The following is a 23,551-nucleotide window of genomic DNA, read 5'->3' on the forward strand; positions in this document are numbered from 1 at the left end:
TATGTAGATTCATGTAGTTTACAGTTTGTCTAACAGTTACAGAAATCTCATATTTACAATACGTGTTTTCATTTGATCTATAGAACTTGCCTGGCCACTAGAGTTTTTTCTTACTCTTTTCCCTCACACCGTATTTCTGCAAAATATTTAATCAAGTCTCTGCTATAGGTCAGGTACTACGTAAGGAAGCAAAGCGAACAAAGAACTTGGGTTCATGAGTTTATAAGAATGAAGGTTTAAAATATTCCTGGCAAACCATTTCAAAACGGGCATAGTCAGCTCAGTGCAAAGTACAATTACTAATAATCTATGATAGGATACAGTAGATGAGAAGGGAAAGGGACAGGAAAAGAAATGTGTGTTTTAGGGAGACAGTAAGAGACCAGCCTCTGTGATCCAGCACTGATTAAGAACTTCATAAGACTTGTACGCATTGCCTGATGTCCCTTCTTCCTCATCAGCTTACACATTCTCATTTTCTGTGCTGAATCCTCATCTTTCTGCCTCCCAAAATTGGAGGCCCCGGAGCCTCTTTCCCTCTATATTTATACCACTCTGGGTGATAAAATTCAAACACCTGATTTTAAAAATTCCCTATATGCCCAAGAGGCCTAAATTTGTATCTCCAGTTTGGATCTCTCCCCTGAACTGTGTAATTTGTATCAACTTTTATTTTCCACATTTCTACTTTAATGTGTTATGTCCAGAGTACAGCCCCTCCTTCCCAACTCCACCACACCACCCATGATATGCTCCTTTCTTGTGCTTTTTCCTTATTATTAAATAGTGCCTCCATTCACTCCACTGCCCAGGCAGAAAACCTTTGAGTTATCTTTGACTCCTTCATTTTTCCTGCTGGTGCTAACTTTAATATATATCCTTAATTTTTTCAATGCTAATATTCTAATCCAAGTTCACCATCATCAGTCAACTGACTCTGGACTACTGTCTAGTCTAGTCTCCCTTCTTCCACACTTGCCCTTCCAGAGTTTCATACATTATGAAGTAAACCTTCAAAAATGTAAATCAGGTTATATCCCCACCCTGCTCACATCTCCATAATGTCTTTCTATTGCACTTTTAAAAAAAAACGAAGGAAAGAAAACCAGAAAGCTTACTCTGGTTAAGGGCTCTAGACCCTGGTCTCCTGCTTTTCCACCTAATAGGTCCTTCTTCCTGAATGTGACCTGACACCCAAGCCGCTTTGGCCTCCTTGTTTCACATTATTCGCACCTCCTGTTCCCTCTGCCTGGGCTCTTCACCCAGATAGGTGTGTGATTTGTTGCTTCCCTTCATTCAAATCTCTTTGATATGCCTTGAGAGGGCCTCAGGGTTACCCTGGCCAGTGGCTCTGATCCCTCTTCCTTGCTGTATATTTTTATTGTGACCTGATATTATGTTACATACTGATTTTTAGCTCATTATCTGTACCCCTCTTTAGAATGCAAGTACCACATGGGTACTGTCGTGTTTGTTACTGAATTTTTGAGAGTGTCTGGCATTTCAAATGTACTTGTTGAATGAATGGTTAAATGATTACTACTTCTAGGGGCTGTGGTAGAAGCTCTAGGACCAGCATCTGCCAGTAGACAGGGAAATAACAAATTCTACCTTTGTGCTGACTTTGCATTTATTATTATCAGAAATTCTGAGGTTTGAAGCACAAGGTGAATACAACATTTTCTTAAAAAAATCAGAATCTAAGTATTACCTATGTTTTTCTTATTTGTACCATGTCACTAAACTGGCTCGCCTGTGTTCTGAGACAATTATGAATTCCCTTATAGACTTCATTCATCCATTCCAGGATACTTTCTAAACTGTTTTTATAAAGGCTATAACATATTCAAATGTTATAAAAACTCACATTCAAACGTATGTATGTAGGTGAACATACAGGATGGAGAAGTGATAATATCATACCATATTGTGAGTGGTTGAATTGCCACGTTGTTTTGAATTCATCATTGTACTTTTTTGCTTTTCTGTATCCCTGTCACAACGAAGAATATATGTATTTGTATCATATGTAGTTCTACATCTACTGATAAAATGTGCAAGTCAGATTAGTGAATTTCCTCTTACTTTCAAAAATTAGTTTTGAGTATCTCTTAAGAATACTATTTAGCTTCTTCATTCTCTAGTGCTATTTTACATAATGGTTTGGCACTTCTTTGTAGTCAAAGATCAACAGTGTCAGGCAAATTAATTAATTTTAGTAGACTGCAAGAAGAAAGCAGAGTCACTCGCAGCAATGAATGTGGAATTAAAAGTATTAGATTCTTAGCCTACCTCATTTCTTAAAGAATGTGAACTGATTAAAAAGTTGACATGTTATATTGTTTAAAAGTTAGTTAGGCTACTATGGGGAGGGGAATATATTTGAAGAATTCAGTTAAAACTCTTGTAGCGTGATGCAGTGCTTTTAATGCTTCTCTTGAGTATGTCAGCTATTCAACGAAACATGCTTTATTGCTTTTCTACTTATAGCTGCATAATCACTTTAAAGCAGAAAAGCTGCATGATTTTAAAATTGAATATCTTTTAAATTTAGTTCTTATGAATTTTTGCCATTGACTAATTTTTAACATAAATACCAATAAAAAGAATTTTGAGAAATAAATTCTCAGCGTAATTCATGGAGCATTTTGTTTCTACTTTAGGAAATGATGCAACATCAATTGTCAACTGTCTTCATATTTTGGGTCAGACTTTGGATGCAAGGTAAAATGGATATGTTTTCATCTAAATTGATGAATATAGTATTGATACATAAGAATGTAAAGAAATACCTTGTGTCCTGATTGTATTCTTTGGAATTGTAATTAAGACTAGTTCTTTGGAATTGTAATTAAGACTAGAGTAGATGAAAAAGTTTGTCAATTACTCTTAATTTTCTGGGCTGCTCAAGCAAGTACCAAGAAATGGGCCAGGTTAAACAGTAGGGAATTATTTGCTAATGGTTTGAGGTCTGGAAAAAGTCCAAATCAAGACTTAATCAAAGCAATGCTTTCTTCCCAAAGACTGGCCTTCTGGGGCTGGCTATTGACAACCCTTGGTCCTGAGCTTGTCACATGACAAGGCACATGGAAGTTTCTCCTGACCTCTCCCTTTTCTTCTGGGTTGCGTCACTGTTCAGCTTCTTGCTCCCTGTGGCTTTCTCTCCTTCTCTCTGACTTTCATTCTGCTTAGAAATGACTCCAGTAGTATGATTTAGACCCATCCTGCCACACCTTAACTGCAGTCACCTCATTAAAAAGTCCTACTGACAATGGGTTCACACCCACAGGAATGGGTTAGGTTAAGAATGTGTTTTTCTGGGGTACAAAACGTTTAAACCACCGTAATTACTAAAAAAATAAATTAATGAAAGAAAGAAGATAGCCATGTGTTACTTTTTAAAATAAAATACAGGTTATTTAAACTTCAAGTAAGTTCTTAAGCAGCTAGGGAGAGACAGCACAGATATCCATCAATGGATGAATGGATAAACAATTTGTGATGTATAAATAGAATATATTATTATTCAGCCATAAAAATATGTAACTGAAGTTTGGATTGGAAACATATCATGTAAGGAAAAAATGGTAAATTAACAACTTTGGAGGTCTTTTTTAGCTTCCAGGCACAGTACTGATGCTTCACATTTGTGGTAATATCTACCCTTATAGGAACATGAGCATTATATTCTCATTTTACAGATGAGTTAAGTGAAGTTTAAGATTGCGTAGTAAGTGCAGAACTAGACTAATTCTCAATTCTGTGCACATTCCACTCTTTCATACTATCAGTGTGACCATAAATCTAACATGTTGGCTAAATATACAATCAGTTTATTAGCATGATCGATTCAGCCTTTAAGCCGTATATTAAATGAATAATATATCCAGGATAAATATGAATCAAAGTTCCTAAATGTCAAGTACAGAGAATATTCCATTATATTTTTTAATTATCCATTCTTCTTTTTAAAATTTTATATGAGGTGTTGTCTGTAGTACATGAAGAAAGGAGATGCCACTATATTCCTTCATTTCCTACTAGAAATACTGGCATTCGGGTATTATTTATTTACAAAGTCCAGCCATCAGAGGCTTATTTAGGTAAAATTTAATTTTTTAGATAAAATGTGCTATTCCCTTAAGGCCCCAAATTATCTGTATCATTTGGTGACTTGATTTAGCTGACACTGTTTCTTTCATGCCCGTTGCCTCAGGAAACATTCTAGTTTGGTTGGATTTGGGATTAACTAAACTGGCTCAGAAGCTATGTTTTGAATCCGCTGATAGAAATTACAAATCATTAGTACGAATCTCTTGCTCCAAGACCTTAATTAAATTGATCACAAAGGCATTTGGAAAATACCATGCATTTGTAGAGTCACATTGCAATAACTTCAGGTATATTGAAAAAATAAAGCATTAAGATCGATTTTAAAAATTTGGTTGACCAAGGGGAATGTCGTAATTGAGAAATAAAGTAGAAACCTTGTATTAGCGCCTCATTTGCTCCAGTGGGAAGGCGTAACTCCTACCCCATGTATTTCCTAGGACGGTGATGAAGACTGGCCTGGAGAGTGTTAAAAGTGCGCTCAGAGCATTTCTGGACAATGCAGCGGAGGATTTGGAGAAGACAATGGAAAATCTTAAGCAGGGCCAGTTCACCCACACCCGCAACCAACCCAGAGGTGTTACTCAGATTATCAATTATACCACAGTGGCACTGTTGCCAATGCTGTCATCACTGTTTGAACATATTGGCCAGCATCAGTTCGGAGAAGATCTCATATGTATGTAAATCTGTTCGGGTTTCATTATCTGTGTGGTACAATCAGAAATTATAAAAAACTACATTTGGGCTAAGCACTGGGTATACATTAAAATGCTTTTTTTTGCAAAACATTGTAGGTTGACATTTGAGTTATAGAATCTGTTTTTATAGATTGACTACATAATAAAGTATAGACAGATCACTGAGTCAGATGCCCTCACAGGCCCCTAAAGGACTTGTTATAGAAAATAACTTTCATATTGTTTAAGTGTAAGTTCCAAGTTTTACTATTTCTGTGTTATCTCTTTTCATGTGAATTTCCTAATGTAGTTTGACCATATTACATGCAGTATTAAATGTTTGCTGATTATTTCTGAGTCAGAACAGATTGATTCCACTCAACTAGTACTAAGCCACTATGAAAAATATTGAGACAAAACCTGTGCCTAGATAACTGACTTGCTAGAATGACTCTAATATCTGATATTTATAGGTTTCAGTCAGTTTTTCATGGAGACTTGACTGTTCTTGGCTCTAATTCTGTAATTTTTAAACATACTCATAAAATGCCCAAAGCTAGTTACATCAAATAACATAGGAACTGTCTTAACTTCCTGTCCCATTGCTGATATGCACATGAACAGATATGAGCCCTGGCTGGGCAGGTAATCTGATCCTCACAGCAGACCCTCTGGATTAGACTTTCAGGTTCTAGGTTCCCTGCCTAATGGGAAGCTGTGCTGAAAACCCACTGCATTATTCAGAGGATACCCATAGCTATTAGCTGCGATACATTTAATTTAACCTCCAGATGCGTTGCTCACAGAGCAGTCTGTACATGGAAACAAGTCTGGAGAGCAAGGGTTATTTCTTTATTCACCTGAGAGCATCCTCCAGCAAATGGCAGTAGAGTTGAAATTAGAAATTCAGCCTGCATAGATTTCCTCAATGTTTAAATATGTCTTAGATAATAGATTATTTTTAGAGTTTTATTTGATTTTCTAGCTTCAAATCACTTTTGTTGCAATAATATGACTTGAATGCCAGGTCATTTGAGAAATGTACAAATAGGCTACATCCTCCTGTATTCTCATTAGCATTCATTTGAGAGTTAAAATCTTTATGTATCTTTTGAGTCAAAAACTGCCTTTCCCCCCAGATATTCTTGTGCTTAATTTTATTCTTGGAGAAATCCTTTATTTTAATACTTAGAGAAAAATTGTAAAAAGTTTCTGAGAATGTTGTAAATGACTACAGCACATCATTTAGATTGCTTTCCACTCCTTACAGAAAAGTATTTTGTTTGAGAAAAAGGTTTTATATTTCATTTTGTATTTCAGTTTGTTTTCCTATTTTGCTCTTTTTTCAAATGTTAAAATAGTAGTGTACTTTAATATGGAATTTTATTCTAAGCCTAAACTTTCTCAGAACAATTTGTAAATAAGAAGCGTTTTTTTTCAAGTAAGATTCTCTTTTTCCTTAGTGGAAGATGTACAGGTCTCTTGTTATAGAATCCTCACTAGCTTATATGCTTTGGGAACCAGCAAGAGTATTTATGTGGAGAGGTAAGATTTTAAAAATATAAATTCTTATTAATAGCTCTTTCAAGTCTAATAAATATTTATACCACTGGCCTTTATTTAGTAACTTTTTACTCAAGTTTTAAACTAAACTAGATTGACCTATTGAATTCCTCTGAAGTAATTAGACAATATTTACACTAAATAAGATTTGATATAATAAAGGACTATGGAGTTATGCAGAAAAAACAAAGCAGTATATGCCATATTTTATATAAGATTAAAGCTTAAATTATTTGTCTCTTATGAAAGCATGCACTAGTACAGTTTCTTTTATTATATATCAGACATATCATGTAAACATGAATATAGATAATTGCCGCTAAAGCCAGTTTTGTTTTTCATGTTCTCAAGTTTCAAAAAGGGAGTGATTAATAGTGTCAGATAATGTGGATTGGCCAAGAAAGATAAGGTGTTACCATTGAATTTAACAATAAAAGATCACTTGATCACTTCTAATTTCAGTAAGACATTTCTTTGAAATAGAGTGGAAAAGGAGTACTTATTTTTTAAAGGCTTGACTAAATTAAAAGAAAGACATTCTGATGGAAATATTTCATATTAAATAAGTATAAATTCTTCCAAAAGTAGTTATAATCAATTACAATGCACTTCAAATAGAAATGTTCTTTTTTTGAACTTACCAGATATTAAAACTTATAAAACTACAGTAATTAAAATGATATGGGCACTAACATAAATACAGGAAAGTAGGTCATTGGAGAGGGATTATTGGGCTCATTTTGAGTATTTTAGCATTTTACCTTTTTTTTTTTTTTTTTTTTTTTGGCATGAGCAGGCACCGGGAATCGAACCCAGGTCCTGCCACTGAGCCGCCACTCTCTGCTCTTCCCTGCTTTTTAACTTAACTATATCTGAGGTGATTTTTGTGACTACAAAATATTTTATCTTGAGGGGAGTATTATAATTTATTCAGGTGTTACTTTATTTTTGAGCATGTAGGTTATTTTTTCTTTTTCTCTTAAATAATGCTAAAACTTTGGATAAATTTTTCTGTATGCTTATTTTTATGACCTTTAGTTGTATTCTTAGAATTTGAAATTCTAGGTTAAATGTACATATGTAAAAGGATTATTGCATACATTTCTAATTATTTTTTCAGAAAATTCCATTTACACTGAAGTTTTACAAGAAAAGAATTCTCATTTCCTCACATTTTTTTGTTTTTTCTGATTATCATTCTTTTATGGTTTGCAAATGTAATAACTAAAAAAGAGTCTAATTTCAATTTCAGATGTATTTCTATAATTACCAGATACTCTGCTAATTTTGTGTACTTACTATTTGTATTTCTTCTTTTTTTTTGCATTGCTGCTTCTGATTCTTTGCCCATTTTTCTATTGAGGTCTTTTCTTCCTGACTTGTTATAATTGTTTTATTTATTAAAAGCTGTTAACCTCTTGCCTATTACTTCTTCAGGTTTTAAAGCCTTTATGGTATTTATATGTAATTTTTACTTCATGAGGATTTTGAATTTTTATGTTATCAAATCTGTCAGTTATTTTATGTATGTTTTTTTCTCCTTAGTTCTATGATTTTAAAGTTTTCACTACACTTTATCAGTTACAAATGCAAATTTTTTCCTCCAGGGTTTTCATGCTTTCAGTTGTTTCGATTTAACTTTCTAAGTCTTTTGTTCATTCAATAAATATTTGTCAAATGCCAGGCGCTGGAGTACAAGATAGATTCCTACCCTCACAGAGCTTATCTCTGCTGGGGGAAGCAGAAAAAAAAAACCAAACAGGTAAACTGAAAAATATAATAGTGGCAGGTTATAGTTTGTCTAATGAATAAACAAACAGTGTAGTGAGTAACAGGAATGACTTACTTCAGGTTACCGGTAATGTTTTAGAAATTGATTTTTAAACTCAAAATATTCCTCCATGCAAGAAAAACAGGTAGAAGATAAATCAAGCATAGATAGATTTGTGTCTGGTAGGTTCCATTTTCTCGGTAAAGTATGAAGTGAGTCCTTCCTAAGTGATGATTGAGAAAGGAGGTGTGGAAAGTTTGAAGAAAAGTGGAGATGGTTTGAAATGACCATCTCTGGAAATCAGGCGGGAATTTACTAGAAATGCATCTGAATTTTGTTGTTCTCTTTAGTGTGATATAAAATTCAAACTCATTTTTTTAAGAAATCAGCAACCATTTTTAAAATAGTCATTCATTAAGTATTTCTTTTATCCACTGAATCTTTATAAAACCTTTGTCATATAATATACTACTATGTTTACCAGGTTATGTTTCTAGAATTTCAATTCTTTTCTATTATTTGATTTTTTAAAATGACTAGGTCAGTACCATGTTGTCTAAATTATTAATATTTTATAATATATTTTAATACCTGGTTGTTGAAGTCCTCTCATGTCTTCTTGTTACAGTGTCTGCTGTTGTAGTTGTTTCTGTCCTTGCCCATTTACTCTTCTTGATGAATTTGGAATCATTTTGTTGGGTTCTGAAAAAATTGTTCAGTTCTTTGTTTTCTTTTTCTGCAAGTAGCTTTTTTATTATAAAGTAATTTCAGAATAGTGTAAAATATAAAAATTTGAAGATAAAATATATTTAGAAAAATGCAAATGTTTATACTGTTCTGATAAAAAAGTATAGATTTTTATGTTATCTAAGAGGAAAATTGCAATTTGCAGATTATGTGAATTACAAATGAAATTAGAGGTCTAACCCAATTAGATGTAAGGAAACAGATGGCCTGTTTGGGTATGAAATGCTTTAGTCTATTAAATTCTTAAATAAATTATTTCTTAAAATTTTAAAACATTTATTGAATCCATACTATTTTGCCAGAAACTGCAATTCTGAATCCTTATTTTCAGGTAAGGAAAGCAAAGTTTAAGAAAGTGTCAGTAATTTTCCTACAGTCACACAAGTGTCAGGGTTAGGATTGGGAAGCAGAGCTGTCTGAATGGAAGTCTGTGTTGTTTTAATTTCTCAGGGTGCCTTGAAGTCCTACATTATTTGTAATAATGAATGTGGTTACATGTTTGAATCCAACACTATTTTATTCAGTGTCATTCTATGAAGGGACTTTTTCCCCCTAGCTGACTAGATGTCATTTATTCTTTTAAATAAAATATTAGATAATTAGACATTGTTAATGCAAAGTATCCATTTTTTTCCTCTAAGTCATTTAAACTGATCTCTTAGGAAACTTAATCTTTTCTTCATTAAAGCAACTATATTGACTTTTAAAATAAAATATTCATATGAAACCTTTTAAGTAGTTCATAATATGCTGAAATAAATCTGTATTAGGGCTCTCCAGAGAAAAAGAACTAAAAGGATGGAGGAAGAAACTATATATGTATATATAAAGATATTTTAGGAATTGGCTCATTGGACTGTGGGGATTGGCAACCCATATTCTGTAGGACAGGTTGCAAGCGGCAAACTCCCATGAGAATGAAGGGAGAAGCAGGCTGGCTGAAGAAAAGGCAGACATTCATCTTCCTGATTTTTAAAATCCTCAGTACGTGCTTTCAGACAGCCATCTGATTGGATGAGAAGATTCCCCTCATTGCTGAGGATAATCATGTTTGTTTATTGTAGATGCAAGGAACAGTAATGCAATTAATTGACTGTAGATACAAATCCTTCTATGAAATACCTCTACAGTAACAGTCAAGTCAGTGCTTGCATGACAAACAATTGGATGCCATGACCTTGCCAAGTTGACATTTTAAATCATCCATCACAAATCCCCACATCATTCTATATCTACTCAATACTTAAGGTTCAAACTAAGCCTTGAGTGCTTTTATCAGGGGCAGGGAAAATCTTAGGCCATATCCTATCCCTAATCGATTGATTATAGTGTTCCTAAACACCTTTCTTCCTTTGAAAATGATAATTCACTTTTTAGTATTACAAATAGCTTTTATTATGTAGTATACCTTAACATTTCATAGCTCCCTGAAGTTTCTTATATATGGCAGATTTGCAGAAAATATATCAGTGCTTCATTTTATCCTTCTCAACAGCTTATTCACATAGTATAATTCTTCCTCAGTAAGTCATCCTGCTTAAAAAAAATTAAGAAGAAGAAGAAAAGAAAAGAAAAACGAAATATCCAATCTTGTTATTTTGCTCTGTACTGTTTTTAACTTCCTTCTTTTTGGGTAACAGGTATCTAATTTTTTTTAATGGTGGGGATTTTGTTATTGAATGTGTATGATATTTTGCAATCTAAAAACTGGATCGGAGGATTAATTTATTAGTAGAAATTTTATTCCTCCTCTTTTAGGTTAAAGTTGCCAAATTTAATTTGACTTCTTTAGTTCTTCACTTAAAAAACATTTTTAAAATAAACATTTTCCACTTGTAGGCAACGTTCTGCATTGGGAGAATGTCTGGCTGCCTTTGCTGGTGCCTTCCCTGTAGCATTTTTGGAAACTCATCTTGACAAACATAATATTTACTCCATCTACAATACTAAGTCTTCAAGGGAAAGAGCAGGTAATGCAAATCCATGTGCAGTATTTGAAATATGGAGCTAAAGCTTAGTGACATTTATTGTACTTTTCTGCAAGGATCTTTAATGAGCCATTGCATTTTACTATCTCTAATGCTGTTTGTTCTTAGGTTTTATTATTTGGTCTTATATTTTGTGGAATGCTGTAGACCAGTTCTCTTCTGATTCTGAAAGAAAGTTTAATTGCTTTTAAGTTAATGAACTACAGACAAATTAACACTTTCAAGAATAAGACAAAATAGTAGATGCAGGGAAAAAATTATCAGTCTGATTTCTGATTCAGTTTTCCCTTCTAACTGGTCAGCACAGTGTATAGCATTGTCACTAATTGCATTTATCGATTAATTCCCACCTTTTTTTGTTGTTCATCAGCTGTGTCTACACTATTCGTCCAATTTTAATCACTTAAATCACTTAGAAAACTAAAACATTAATCAACAACTTTAATTTGTACTTGTCTCTCGTGTGTATATTCCTAAGGTTTTGTGTCTGTATGTATATTAGGTATCTATATATATACTCATATATTAGGTTGCTTTCCATTTGGTAAAATCTGGTTTTTGCTGAACAGATAGGTACATGTTTTTCAACTGTCCCATTAGAAAATCATTGGAAATCATCTCTTTATTGGGCTACTGGTTACACTAATTTTATGGTGAACTCTTTCAAGCATAGAATCCTAGAGTCTTGAATGATCATCATTTAATTTACCTGTTTTACAATACTAAGTTTCACATAACAACGTTAAATGTAGTTAAACAATTTCTACATAATTTCTACACATTAGTCTTTGAGTTTGAATTATTAATCATCTTTCTAAATGTGAAAAGAGTTATCTGGGTGTTTTGATTGATTGAAATTTTTGCTATGATCCAAGAATGAAGCAGATTTGTTATTTTGTTCCTGATAAAGAAATACACAGATCAGATAATGCATCCGTTTATGTCTCTATTACATGTTATTTTCATAACAAAGTAAAGGAATTAAACTGACCTGTTCATTTTCATTATTTTTTTAGTCAATCCTCCACCAGATATTTGTTCATATTGTATGCAGTGGTAGATGGAAGCTATATGATGCAAAGATGACTAAGACTGGATTCCTTTCCTCAGAGAATTTTCATTTGCAGTAGAGGGAGAGAAATCAATCATAAAATTTAATAAATTTAAAATAAAGTACGTTGAAGACACACATCAAAAAGCAGTTTTAGCTGGGATACCTGGAAAGACTTCACAGTGTTGGTACAAGATGAATCTTGAAATTAGGGAGTCTAAAACTCTGGGACATGAGGAAAAATTGCAAGCATTTGCACTGGCTGGAGATAGCTTTCAGGTCAGAAAAGGGTGAAAGATGAAGAAAGAATGAAAGCCAGAGGCAGGGTCGGTTCTGTGTGCCACGTAAGGAGGGAGCACTCAGCCAGTGGCAAAGAGCCTATCACTGGCTTTAAAAGGGGGAGTGCAGAGGAGATTTGCATTTTAGAGAAAGCTTCATGACAGCGATGAGGAAGATGAGTTGAGTGTAAGTCACCAACTAGCGAATTATTGTTGTAATATTAGAAGACGTATGGTTGAATGAAGGCCCCTTGGCTGGAGTGTACAGTGAAGTGGTCATGAGAGATCCTCTAGGGAGAGTGGTCTTGCATGGAAACCAGGGAGCATTGTCGCAGTCGAGAATTTCTCCCAGGTTTCTAGTTTGGATGACTGAGTATAAAATAGTGTCTTCACCAAGTTATGCATGCTCAGGAAGTAGGTTAAAGAAGAAAGAGACAGTTTAAATTTAAATCTGTTGTATTTTCGATGGTTTTGAGACATCCAGTATTAGAGAGCAATTACTAAAAAATATGACTTTGGGTGTTATTAGCCTACAGCAGAAATACGGAGTTGCGTAGGTGAGAACATTTATGCCAAAAAAAGAATTAAAGTTTGATCTCTGGAGAAAACCTACACTTAAAGTCGGCAAGGAGAAAAGGAAACTGACAAAATTCAGAAGAGAACCAAGAAATTCTGGATGCACTGGCATTAAGGAAGAGGGGAGTTTTAGGAAAAGGGAATTTGGTCAGTGACATGAAATGCCAGTGAGCAGTCAGATAAGGTAAGGATGTGTAAAGAGAAAATTTAGTAAGTGGTGGGAGTGCCTGGACAGGAAAACAATCTAGGAAAGACTTGAGCATATATATATAGGCTGCTGGGGGTGGGACTAGGGAGCAGTAGAGAAGGGGTTAACCGTGCAGATCAGCGCAAGGTGCCTGATGGGGAGAAGGTCACAGCATCAGGAACACAGGTGGAATCAAGAATTGAAACTTCTTCCTTTTAAAATGGAAAATGGATGTGAACGTGGGGTCAGCCACAATTGTTGCCTGTATCTGTTATAAACAGTGGAAATCTGGCATGACATATCCGTTCTCTCATTGACTGCAGTCCATTTTTATGTGTGTTTTTCTAGCTCTCAATCTGCCAGCTAATGTGGAAAGTGTCTGTCCAAATATACCATCTTTGGAGAAACTCATGGAAGAAATAGTGGAATTAGCTGAGTCGGGCATTCGCTATACACAAATGCCGCATGTGATGGAAGTTATATTGCCTATGCTTTGCAGCTACATGTCTCATTGGTGGGAGTATGGGCCTGAAAACAATCCGGAAAGGGCTGAAATGTGCTGTACAGCTCTGAACTCGGAGCACATGAACACACTTCTGGGAAATATATTGAAAATTATATACAATAACTTGGGAATTGATGAGGGAGCCTGGATGAAGAGGTTAGCAGGTAAGAATTCAAAAGAAATAAACATGCCATTTAAGTTGTTCCAAAAAGATTTGAGATACAAGAGGCTAGAATTTTCCTATCATCATCATCATCAGTATTTATTTCTGTACTTAAAAAAAATTGATTTGTCTTCTGTCATGCTATTTCTTTGGAAAATGTAGGTATAATCAGACATTAGATTACATTCTATATGGTGGCTACTTTTAAGTAAGGAAACATTTCCTGAATTTAACAATCTCTATAAGATTAATCAATACACATAGCAGTAAAAAATTATTCTCTAGCAAAAGCAAAAATAAAATCGCATTTTTATGCAATTTCCTTTTAGCAGTCTATCCTTTGGGATGGCAGTGAGGGAGGGAAATAATGAAAAGATGCAGTTACATATTTACATTTAAGTTTATGTATGTCTGCATTATTTATATTGAGAAATTGGAAGCAATCTAACTGCCCAACTCGAAAAGGATTGAATAGATTATGTGCCTCCATATACTAAAATTTATGCCATTTTAAAACATCAAAGTTTCAAAAATATTTCATGACTTATAAAATTCTCATAGTATCATTGAGGGTGAAATTTGTTTTTATAAACTGAATACAGAATGAATGCATGGTATGTATGATTATGAAATAATCTATTGAAAAAAACTGCAAAGAATTCTCTGAGTGTTCTTACTAATTGAGCACAGTGATTATGGTTGATTTTAATTTTTCCATTTCATGCATTTTCCTAATGGTTATATGTTAAGTTTTAGGGGGGAAATTCCTTTTAAAACTGACAGGTTCGGGTTTAGAACAATTAAACTACAACTCTAATGAAATAAAATAGCAGTGTTATACGTAATCTAACTCTCCTATTCAGCCAAGGTAGAGGATAAAGTGAGATCAACATTCTCCACCAGTGTACTAGCTCCTTATGTAATTAGTCAGTGTGCATGTATCTCTACTCCTAAATAAATGGCTTGGGGAAAACTTTTTCCGTGTGGGAACTTTCCTTCTTTGTGGGAAAAGAATTGATTTCCAAAGTGCATTAAGGCCATTTTGTGTCTTTTCTGTTCTAAATTAGCTACCAGCCCTTTTTTTTTAAAACCAAAGAAGCACATTGAATTCATTTCTGCGTCATTTTTGAACAGCAACTATGCAGTTAGGTCTTAGAGATGCAAAAATGACTGAGGAATGGGCGGAGCCGGAATCCATGCTCTAGAGGAGAGAGGAGCTTTAATTTTGCTACAGTGACAGTTATAATCTATCCTCGTTTAAAGGAATGTGTGCTGAGTGGAATATTAATGTCTGTCTCCCAACAGTGTTCTCCCAGCCTATTATAAATAAAGTGAAACCTCAGCTCTTGAAAACTCATTTCTTGCCATTAATGGAGAAACTCAAGAAAAAAGCAGCGATGGTCGTGTCTGAGGAAGACCATCTGAAATCTGAGGCCAGGGGTGATATGTCCGAGGCTGAGCTTCTCATTCTAGACGAGTTTACCACACTGGCCCGAGATCTCTATGCCTTCTACCCTCTCTTGATTAGATTCGTGGACTATAACAGGTATGATGTTCAAAAGTGATTGATTTCTTTCATTCAGTCATGAACTTTCTTGGTTTTATGTGTCTGCTGAATTGACCCATCCACTAAACACTTGGTGATGAGCTTATTCATGATGATGACATATCTAAATGTTTATAGAGAAGTTAGTATGTCACAGAGCGTTTGAAAACTGAAATCAGAGATTTCATTCTGAAGCAGTTTGCTATTACAATTTGATGGGTTTTATATGTAAAGTATTTTCATTTATTTTTGTTCTGCTAACGTTTATATAACCTAACATTTCTCCCTTTAAACCACATTCACATATATAATTCAGAGTTTTTAAATTTTTATTTATTTATTTGTCTATTTTTGCATGGGCAGGCACCAGGAATCGAACCCGGGGCTCTGGCATGGCAGGCCTACTGAGCCACTGTGGCCCGCCCCAGAGTTTTTAATTGCTTTCACAGTATTGTGCTACTGTCACCGTTATCCATTACCAAAACTTTATGAGCAATGCAAATATAGAGCTTTTACGATTTAAGCATTAACTCCCCATTGCCTATCCCCAACCAGCTCCTGGTAACCTATATTCTAGAAGAATCTAGAATCTATGAGTCAGCATATTCTAATTGTTTCATATCAGTGAGATCATAGCTTATTTCACTCAACAAAATATCTTCAAGGTTCATCTATGTTGTCACATGTGTTAGAACCTCATTCCTTTTTACTGCTGAATAATATTCCATTGTGTGTGTGTGTGTGTGTGTGTGTGTGTGTGTGTGTGTGTATATGCCACATTTTGCTTATTCATTCATCTGTTGAAAGACACTTGGGTTGCTTCCACTTTTTTGACAATTGTGAACAATGCTGCTATGCATATTGGTGTGCAAATATATGTTCAAGTCTGTACTTTTATTTCTTTTTGAGTATACACATAGAAGTGGGACTGCTGGGTCATTTAGTAATTCCTACTTAGCTTTCTGAAGAATTGCCAAACCGTCTTCCACATCATGATCAAATTCTTTGATGCACAAAAGTTTTTACTTTCTGAGGTCCCATTTGTCTATTTTTTTCTTTTGTTGTTTGTACTTTGGGTATAAAATCTAACAAACTATTGTCTAACACAAGATCCTGAAGATTCTTCCCTACTTTTTCTTCTAGGAGTTTTATGGTCCTTATTCTTATATGTAGGTCTTTGATCCATTTTTGAGTAAATTTTTGTGTGTCATGTGAAATACAGGCTCCCCCTTGATTCTTTTGCAAGCAAAGATCCAGTTTTCCCAGTGCCACTTTTTGAAAAGACCGTTCTTTCCTAACTGAGTGGGCTTGGCAACCTTGTCGAAATTCAATTGGCCATAGATGTAAGGGTCCATTTCTGAGCTCTCCATTCAATCCCATTTGTCTATGTATCTACCCTTAAGCCAGGAGCATGCTGTATTGACCACTGTATGGTAGTAGGTTTCAAATTCAGGACATGTGAGTCTTCCAACTTCATTCTTCTTTTTCAGTATGAGTTTGGCTATCCAGGGTTCCTTACCCTTCCACATAAACTTGATGATTGGCTTTCCCACTTCTTCACAGTAGGCTGTTGGACTACGTTAAGACTAATTGAGACTGCATTGAATCTGCAAATTATTTTGTGTATAATTGACATCTTAATGGTTCATCCCCCAGTCCATGAACACTGTCCTTCCACTTATGTAGCTCTTCTGTGATTTCTTTTAGCAAAGTTTTGTAATCTCCCACATATCAGTTATTTATATCCCTGTTTAAATTTATTCCTAGGTATTTGATTGTTTTCATTGCTATTGTAAATGGAATTCTTTTCTTGATTTTCTCCTTAGATCACTCAGTACTAGTATCTAGAAACACAACTGATTCTTGCATCTTTCATCCCATCACTTCACCAAATTCATTTATTAGCTCTAGTAACTTTGTTGTAGATTTTTTTGAAACTTTCTATTTATAGGATCAGATCATCTGCAAATAGTGGAAATTTTGCTTCCTCCTTTTCGATTTGGATTGCTTTTCTTTCCTTCTCTTGTGTAATTGCTCTAGATAGAACTTCTAGTTCAATGTTGAATAGCACTGATGACAGTCAACATCCTTGTCTTGCTCTTGATCTTAGAGGGAAAGCTTTCAGTTTTTCACCATTTAGTAAGATAAGTGAGTTTTTCGTATCATGTTCAAGAAGTGTCCTTCTATTCCTATTTTTTTCCAAGGGTTTTTATCAAGAAAGGATGCTGGGTTTGTCAAATGCTTTTTCTGTGTCAACTGCGATGATCATGTGGTTTTTTCCTTCATTTTGTTAATGTGGTGTATTAAATTCATTAGTAAAAAAATAATCTGTATTTTTCTTTCCATGTAATATTTTTAACTGGTTTTGGTATTAGGGTGATATTGACCTTATAGAATGAGTTAGGTAGTGTTTTCTTCCTCTTCAATTTTTTTGGGAGAGTGTGAGCAGGATTGGAATTAATTCTTGGAATGATTGGTAGAATTCACCTGTGAAGCATCAGGGTGTTTTTTTATGGGGGGGGGGTGCTTTTTAGTATTGCTTTGATCTGTTTATTTTTTAATAGAAATATTTATAAAGGCTTTATTCATAACAATAGCAGGTTCAACAAAAATTCTGGAAATAAGTCAAATGTCTGATAACAAGGGAAGTAACCTTAACAGATGGTGTGGCACCTCAGTAATTAATGGAAACAGGCTCCTCATAAGATGCAACATTGTTGGACCACAACACCATAAAAGCTGTGAGAAAGATGTCAACCACAAAAGTGTATGGTCTTAGTTACATTAAATTCTAAGAAGGGAAAACTACTCTGTAGTTGAAGGAAGGAATGCTTTTTGCATGCAAGAACAGAAGTTTTAATAATTGATAAAAATGTACAAAAATATTCAAATCAGAAATTCTCTGATTCTAGTGGAGTCTTAAATTCATGGTACATATCTGTAAAGAACTGTCTATATAATGAGTCAGTAATCACAGTCATTTATAGAATTCTAACTTCTCAGTTACACCTCTTTCCTCTCATTTATGTTTCATCCTTCGTGGCTGTCTAGGCAAGGACCACTTTAATTTCTTCATGCTGGAAAGGGGTATTGGCCTTCTTGGATGGAGGAGTTAATGTGATTATTTTCTTGGAGAGACATGCACCTCTGGGTTTCAGGACTTATCTTGCCTATGGTCATTCTGGAGGATTTAATTTTCTGAGAAAATAAATGTATTAAGAAAACCTTTATAGAAACTTAGAGAGAACATAGGTCACTCCCCAGAGTTTTCAGTAACACTGTTGTCTACGGTATGGCATACTGTGGTAGTTTCCAATATCTGGCTACAGCTTGCATAAGAGTAACCTCTAGAATAAGGTTATTCTCAACCCAATTTGAAATTTTTTAGCCTCTGAAACTTTTATTTTATTCCATTTCTTTTCCCCCTTTTGGTCATTCTCAATCCCATGATGCCAGAGCAAGGATCATCTCTGGGTATCATGTCCCACAGAGTCTTCCATCATTGGAAGTCATGGGGAAGGGTAGTGAGTTTACTTATAGAGTTGTTGGCATTTAATCTTATTCCAATTCTGTTGTAGATGATAAATTGCTTTTCTCTTGACGCTTTCAAAAGCCTCTCTTTCTCTTTGGAAGGTGACATTCTGATTAGTATGAGGCTCGGAGTGGGTTTACTAGGGTTTATTCCATTTGGATTACATTGTATTTATTGGACTTATATTTTTATGTCTTTCATAATACTTGGAAATTTTTTTGCCATTATTTCCTTGGACATGCTTTCTGCCTCTTTTCCCTTCTTTCCTTCTGAGACACCATGTCATGTACGTCTGTGAGCCCCATGGTATCATTCAATTCCCAGAGACCCTGCTCAGATTTTTCCATTCTTATCTCTACGTGTTCTTTTCTCATTTTTATTTCAGATCTTCCATCTTATATGTTACTAATTCTTTCCTCTGCCTATTCAAAGCTGCTGTTGTTTGCCTCTGATATATTTTTAATCTCATCTATTGTGCCTTTCTGTTAGTTTTATTGCAATCTTTCAAATTCTTCTTTATATTCCCCCAGTGTCATCTTAATATCCTTTAATACATATTTTCCTTCATTTCTTTGAATTGATTTAGGAGATTTGTTTGTATATCTGTGAGTGGTTGTTCTTACTTCTGTATCTCTTTTTTAAACTTGCTCCTTCAATTGGCCATATTCTTGTTTATTAGTATTGCTTGTGCTTTTTTGCTTGTTATTTGGACCGTGCTATTGCATGTCTCTAGTGTATTTTTAATCTCCATTATTGCGCCTTTCATCCCTGTATTTTGTCATGTTTCTTTTTAAACTTGCTAATTTTCCTCACACATTGTCTTCTTAATATCCTTTATCTCTATATGCAGCCTTAATTTATTTCTAGCCATATTTTCCTTCAACTCCTTGAAATTATATAAATGTATTTGCGCTTCTTTGATTAATTATTCCAAATTCTGGTATCCTCTGAAATTTTAATCTGTTCCCTTGACTGACCTATATGTTTTTGTATTTATGTATGGCTTGTAATTTTTTGCTGCTGCCTGGACATCTGATTATTATTTTGATACATTAGCTCTTAAGGTCAGTTTCTCCCTTTTGCCTATTCTGTCATAGATTGGCTATGTGGTAAGGCTCTTCTTTGATGCATGACATAACTTATCCTGGAGCTTTAAAGTAGTCCATGTTTAACTGTTCATATTTTCTCAGTCCTTCTGTACTGGATTCTTGCCCTGGATATGTGGTACAACTTTTAAGATGGCCCTTTTATATGCAATTGTTTCACCTCAGAGGAAAGCTTTCTTTCCTCTGTTCCTCTCCTGAGAATCTTGATCTGTTCTATTTGTTTTTGTGCAGAATTTTCTTTCCATCTCCTATGCTTTGTTTAACTTCTCTCTCTCTCACTTAGTGTCCCCTTCTTACAACACTTGCAAGTTCTGGACCCAGGTCTGTCTTACAGCAGTTCAGTTTTTCCCTTTTATTTTTCTGTGAGGCTCTTTTGCCTCTGGTTACTTCCCTATTAGGGTATCCTGCCTCAGGAACCGGACTGGTCCGATCCAAAAAGTTTTGTTTTTTCGTTTAGGTGATCCAGCAAACTGATACTGAGCTAAGTATGTATACCTCATACCAGCAGTTCTGCCTGGTCTCTGATATTCCCTGGGCATGCTTGTTTATGCAACTCTCCTCAGCCACTTGTGTTCTGCCGTGGGTCTCAGTGGATTGTGACCCCTGTGCCTCACAGTGGAGTCCTGCCTCACTGCTGCGAGTGGCTCTGTGATCTGTATCCACGGCAGGACATCCTCCGGGCTGCCTCTGCGTGACTCACCGTATGGGACCTAGTAAGGAGGCGGGGGCCGGACTCCGAGTCTGAGATGTGAATCTCCTACCTATATTTGGTCCCTTTTTTCTTTTTCTTCAGTTGGGCATTTATGAAGTCCTTCTCCAGTCTCTGTCATTCTCCGAAGTTGCAAACAAGTGGGATGTGTCCTCTTATTAGTTGATTTTGAGGGAGACTTCTCCAGGGGATTTCTTCATCACGGTGTGGATGACATCACCTTACATTTTTGTTAAGGTTGCAATTACATGTTACAGAGAAGCCGTTTTGAGCTTGCTGCTCTTCCCTGGCTGCTAGATATCAAATCTAACTTTGGGAGGAGACTCTTTTTTTTTTAACTTTGAGGAGTGACGGAGATTTCGTTTTATGTATTGTTTGCTGTAGGGCAAAGTGGCTTAAGGAGCCTAACCCAGAAGCAGAGGAGCTTTTCCGTATGGTAGCTGAGGTGTTTATCTACTGGTCAAAATCACATGTAAGTATGAAAATATTGGAATATTGCTTTTTCTATGGTAAAGTTTCAAAATTTTAACCCATTTCCCAATCTCAATCCCCTCAGTAATTACGTTTGGTAATGTTTCTCAAAGCTTCTCTTTAGGAATCAACAAAAATTCAGAAGAGGAACTAGCTTTCCCTAGGGAGATTGAGGGAGTATAAGCCTTCTTTTGAGTTTTGAGAGTTTAGCTTTAAAAATCATAGGGATTTTTGACTCTGCACTCAAACATTCTGAAGTTTTCCCCTAAATCTGACAGGAATGTTGATATTACAGAGAGCGGTACAATTTTTATTCTTTAGCTTTCCCTGTTTACTCCACGAATACTCATGCCACGGTGTGACAATTGCTGAGCAGAGCTAGTAGTTTTCAGTAATAGGACACGTTTGTGAAGGTACTTCTTACTCCTTTAAGTTTTTATGTCATCGTCATGCATTCTGATTTCTATAGAAATTTCCTTTTGTCTACATTTTAGGATCAGTTGGCTTTTGAGATAAAGCTTCTGCTTAGGAACCCTGTTTCTATGATACATTTGTAGTGAATTTCACTATTTTATATGTTACAAGTAGAACTATATATTTTAAAACCTGAAGCAAGTTGGAAATTATAACAAGAATTTTATAGTATTCTATCAGATATTTTAAGTAACTAGCAGAGTTAAGGTAAATGAACATTTATTATTTCCCCAAATTATTTCAAAAACTTTGAAGATTTGTGTTAATTATAATTCCATGTTTCTTCATAAATGGGAGACTTAGAAAGTAACAAAATCCTTAATCTCAGTTTTAGAATTTTAAAAGAGAAGTTAAAGTTATCTAACTGTATGCCTTCTGTTTGTAGATAAGCAAAACCCATATAAAGCGATTCTACGGTAAATATGTTAATTGCTGATGAGTAATAAAATATTTACATGTAAGACACTGGAAGCATTCATTCCCAGCTTTCATTCAGCTCAGAGTGGCAGACTAATTTTTACCGTTAATAATCATATGGCTGCTCATGAGTTTAAGCTTAAAATATATGGAGAATAACGTATTAACAGATGTGTTTCGAATATGTCCATGATAGTTGAAAGCACATATTCAGATTTTCCCCATTATTCTTTAAAGTATCATTAACATTCATCTAAAAACTAACTGATTATGAGAAATACTTCTGGTCATAAATTGTTTCAAATATAACTTTTAAAGACGTTTCCTTGGTTTCCAGTTTACTTAAACAGAGTGTTAGACAAATCAGATTATGTTAAAAATATAAAAATGTTTTGAAAAGAAAAATTTTCATATTTAATGTATAGCATAATAAGCATTATTGCTTATCTGCATCTGGGGAGTCAGTAAAACATATTTCCAACATCTTTATGAAAACATACATGAAAATACATAATCCAAAGGACATATCAAATAATGGCTTTTTTAACTTGTAAATTTATATCTCACATTGACATTTATTATCTGTGATGTCACAGAAAATTCTTTATGCTTCTCTAGGTAAATGCAAATTATTTCTTATCCTATTTAACTCATGTTAGGGAAATGTATTACATCATTCACGGTATTTTTTGAAGGGAAATTTGAAATCTGGAGGAAACAGATCAATCTTGAGCTGAAAGACAAGAGGAGTTTTAGTTTGTTTTTACCTTTTATTTTCTCTACTACATTATACCACCTAGAGTGCCCAATAGACAAATAGGAGGGGCACAGGAATAAATCACCAAGAAAACAAAACTCCATATTTTTTCCTTGAAGAACTGAGAATCTTCTACTTCATCAATCATTGAAATACCAAGGAAACTTCTTTGAAGTTATATTTGAAACTGGATTTATGACCAGAAGTATTTCTCATAATCAGTTAGTTTTTAGATGAACGTTAATGATACTTTAAAGAATAATGGGGAAAATCTGAATATGTGCTTTCAACTATCGTGGACATATTCAAAACACATCTGTTAATATGTTATTCTCCATTTTTTTAAGCTTAAACTCATGAGCAGCCATATGATTATTAACGGTAAAAATTAGTCTGCCACTCTGAGCTGAATGAAAGCTGGGAATGAATGCTTCCAGTGTCTTACATGTAAAACATTTTATTACTCATCAGCAATTAACATATTTAGGTCCTTACGGTAGAATCACTTTATATGGGTTTTGCTTATCTACAAACAGAAGGCATACAGTTAGATAACTTTAACTTCTCTTTTAAAATTCTAATTTTTGGCTTCCCTTTTGAGTTTGCTTTCTCTATTAGTACTGCTCAAACAATTAGCTTTGCCTGTGTTTTATGTTTCCAAATAGAAAGTGAATAAAGCAATGTCATTGTATTTTAAAAAGTAGATAAGATATCTGACAGACAACCGTAATTGTCTGTGTTTATCTTAGGCAGCAATGTATGCTTCTTAGCTAGCTAAATCTGCCTTTGCATATCCATTCTACCCTCTGGTAATGTATGGCCTTGTTACTTAAATTTTATCAATCCTAGTTTAACAGTCTTTGAAACAATACATATTTATACCTAGTTCCCAGAATTGTTGTTCCTAGCCAAGTGCCCTG

At 34.6% G+C, this 23,551-nt stretch overlaps 1 protein-coding gene across 2 annotated transcripts in view; it reads left to right on the top strand.

Annotated features, from left to right (window-relative positions):
- Window positions 1-23,551, top strand: part of RYR2 (ryanodine receptor 2) — a 779,580-nt gene that overhangs the window by 633,913 nt on the left and 122,116 nt on the right. For both annotated transcript variants that reach the window (XM_077168436.1, XM_077168435.1), the window contains 7 exons: window positions 2,664-2,724; window positions 4,551-4,789; window positions 6,254-6,335; window positions 10,711-10,841; window positions 13,300-13,620; window positions 14,925-15,165; window positions 20,897-20,984. In XM_077168436.1, the coding sequence (XP_077024551.1) occupies window positions 2,664-2,724; window positions 4,551-4,789; window positions 6,254-6,335; window positions 10,711-10,841; window positions 13,300-13,620; window positions 14,925-15,165; window positions 20,897-20,984 (1,163 nt within the window). The remainder of the gene's footprint in view (window positions 1-2,663; window positions 2,725-4,550; window positions 4,790-6,253; window positions 6,336-10,710; window positions 10,842-13,299; window positions 13,621-14,924; window positions 15,166-20,896; window positions 20,985-23,551) is intronic.

The sequence above is a fragment of the Tamandua tetradactyla genome, chromosome 7 (assembly GCF_023851605.1).
Source record: "Tamandua tetradactyla isolate mTamTet1 chromosome 7, mTamTet1.pri, whole genome shotgun sequence".
In the NCBI taxonomy this organism is placed as follows: Eukaryota; Metazoa; Chordata; class Mammalia; order Pilosa; family Myrmecophagidae; genus Tamandua; species Tamandua tetradactyla.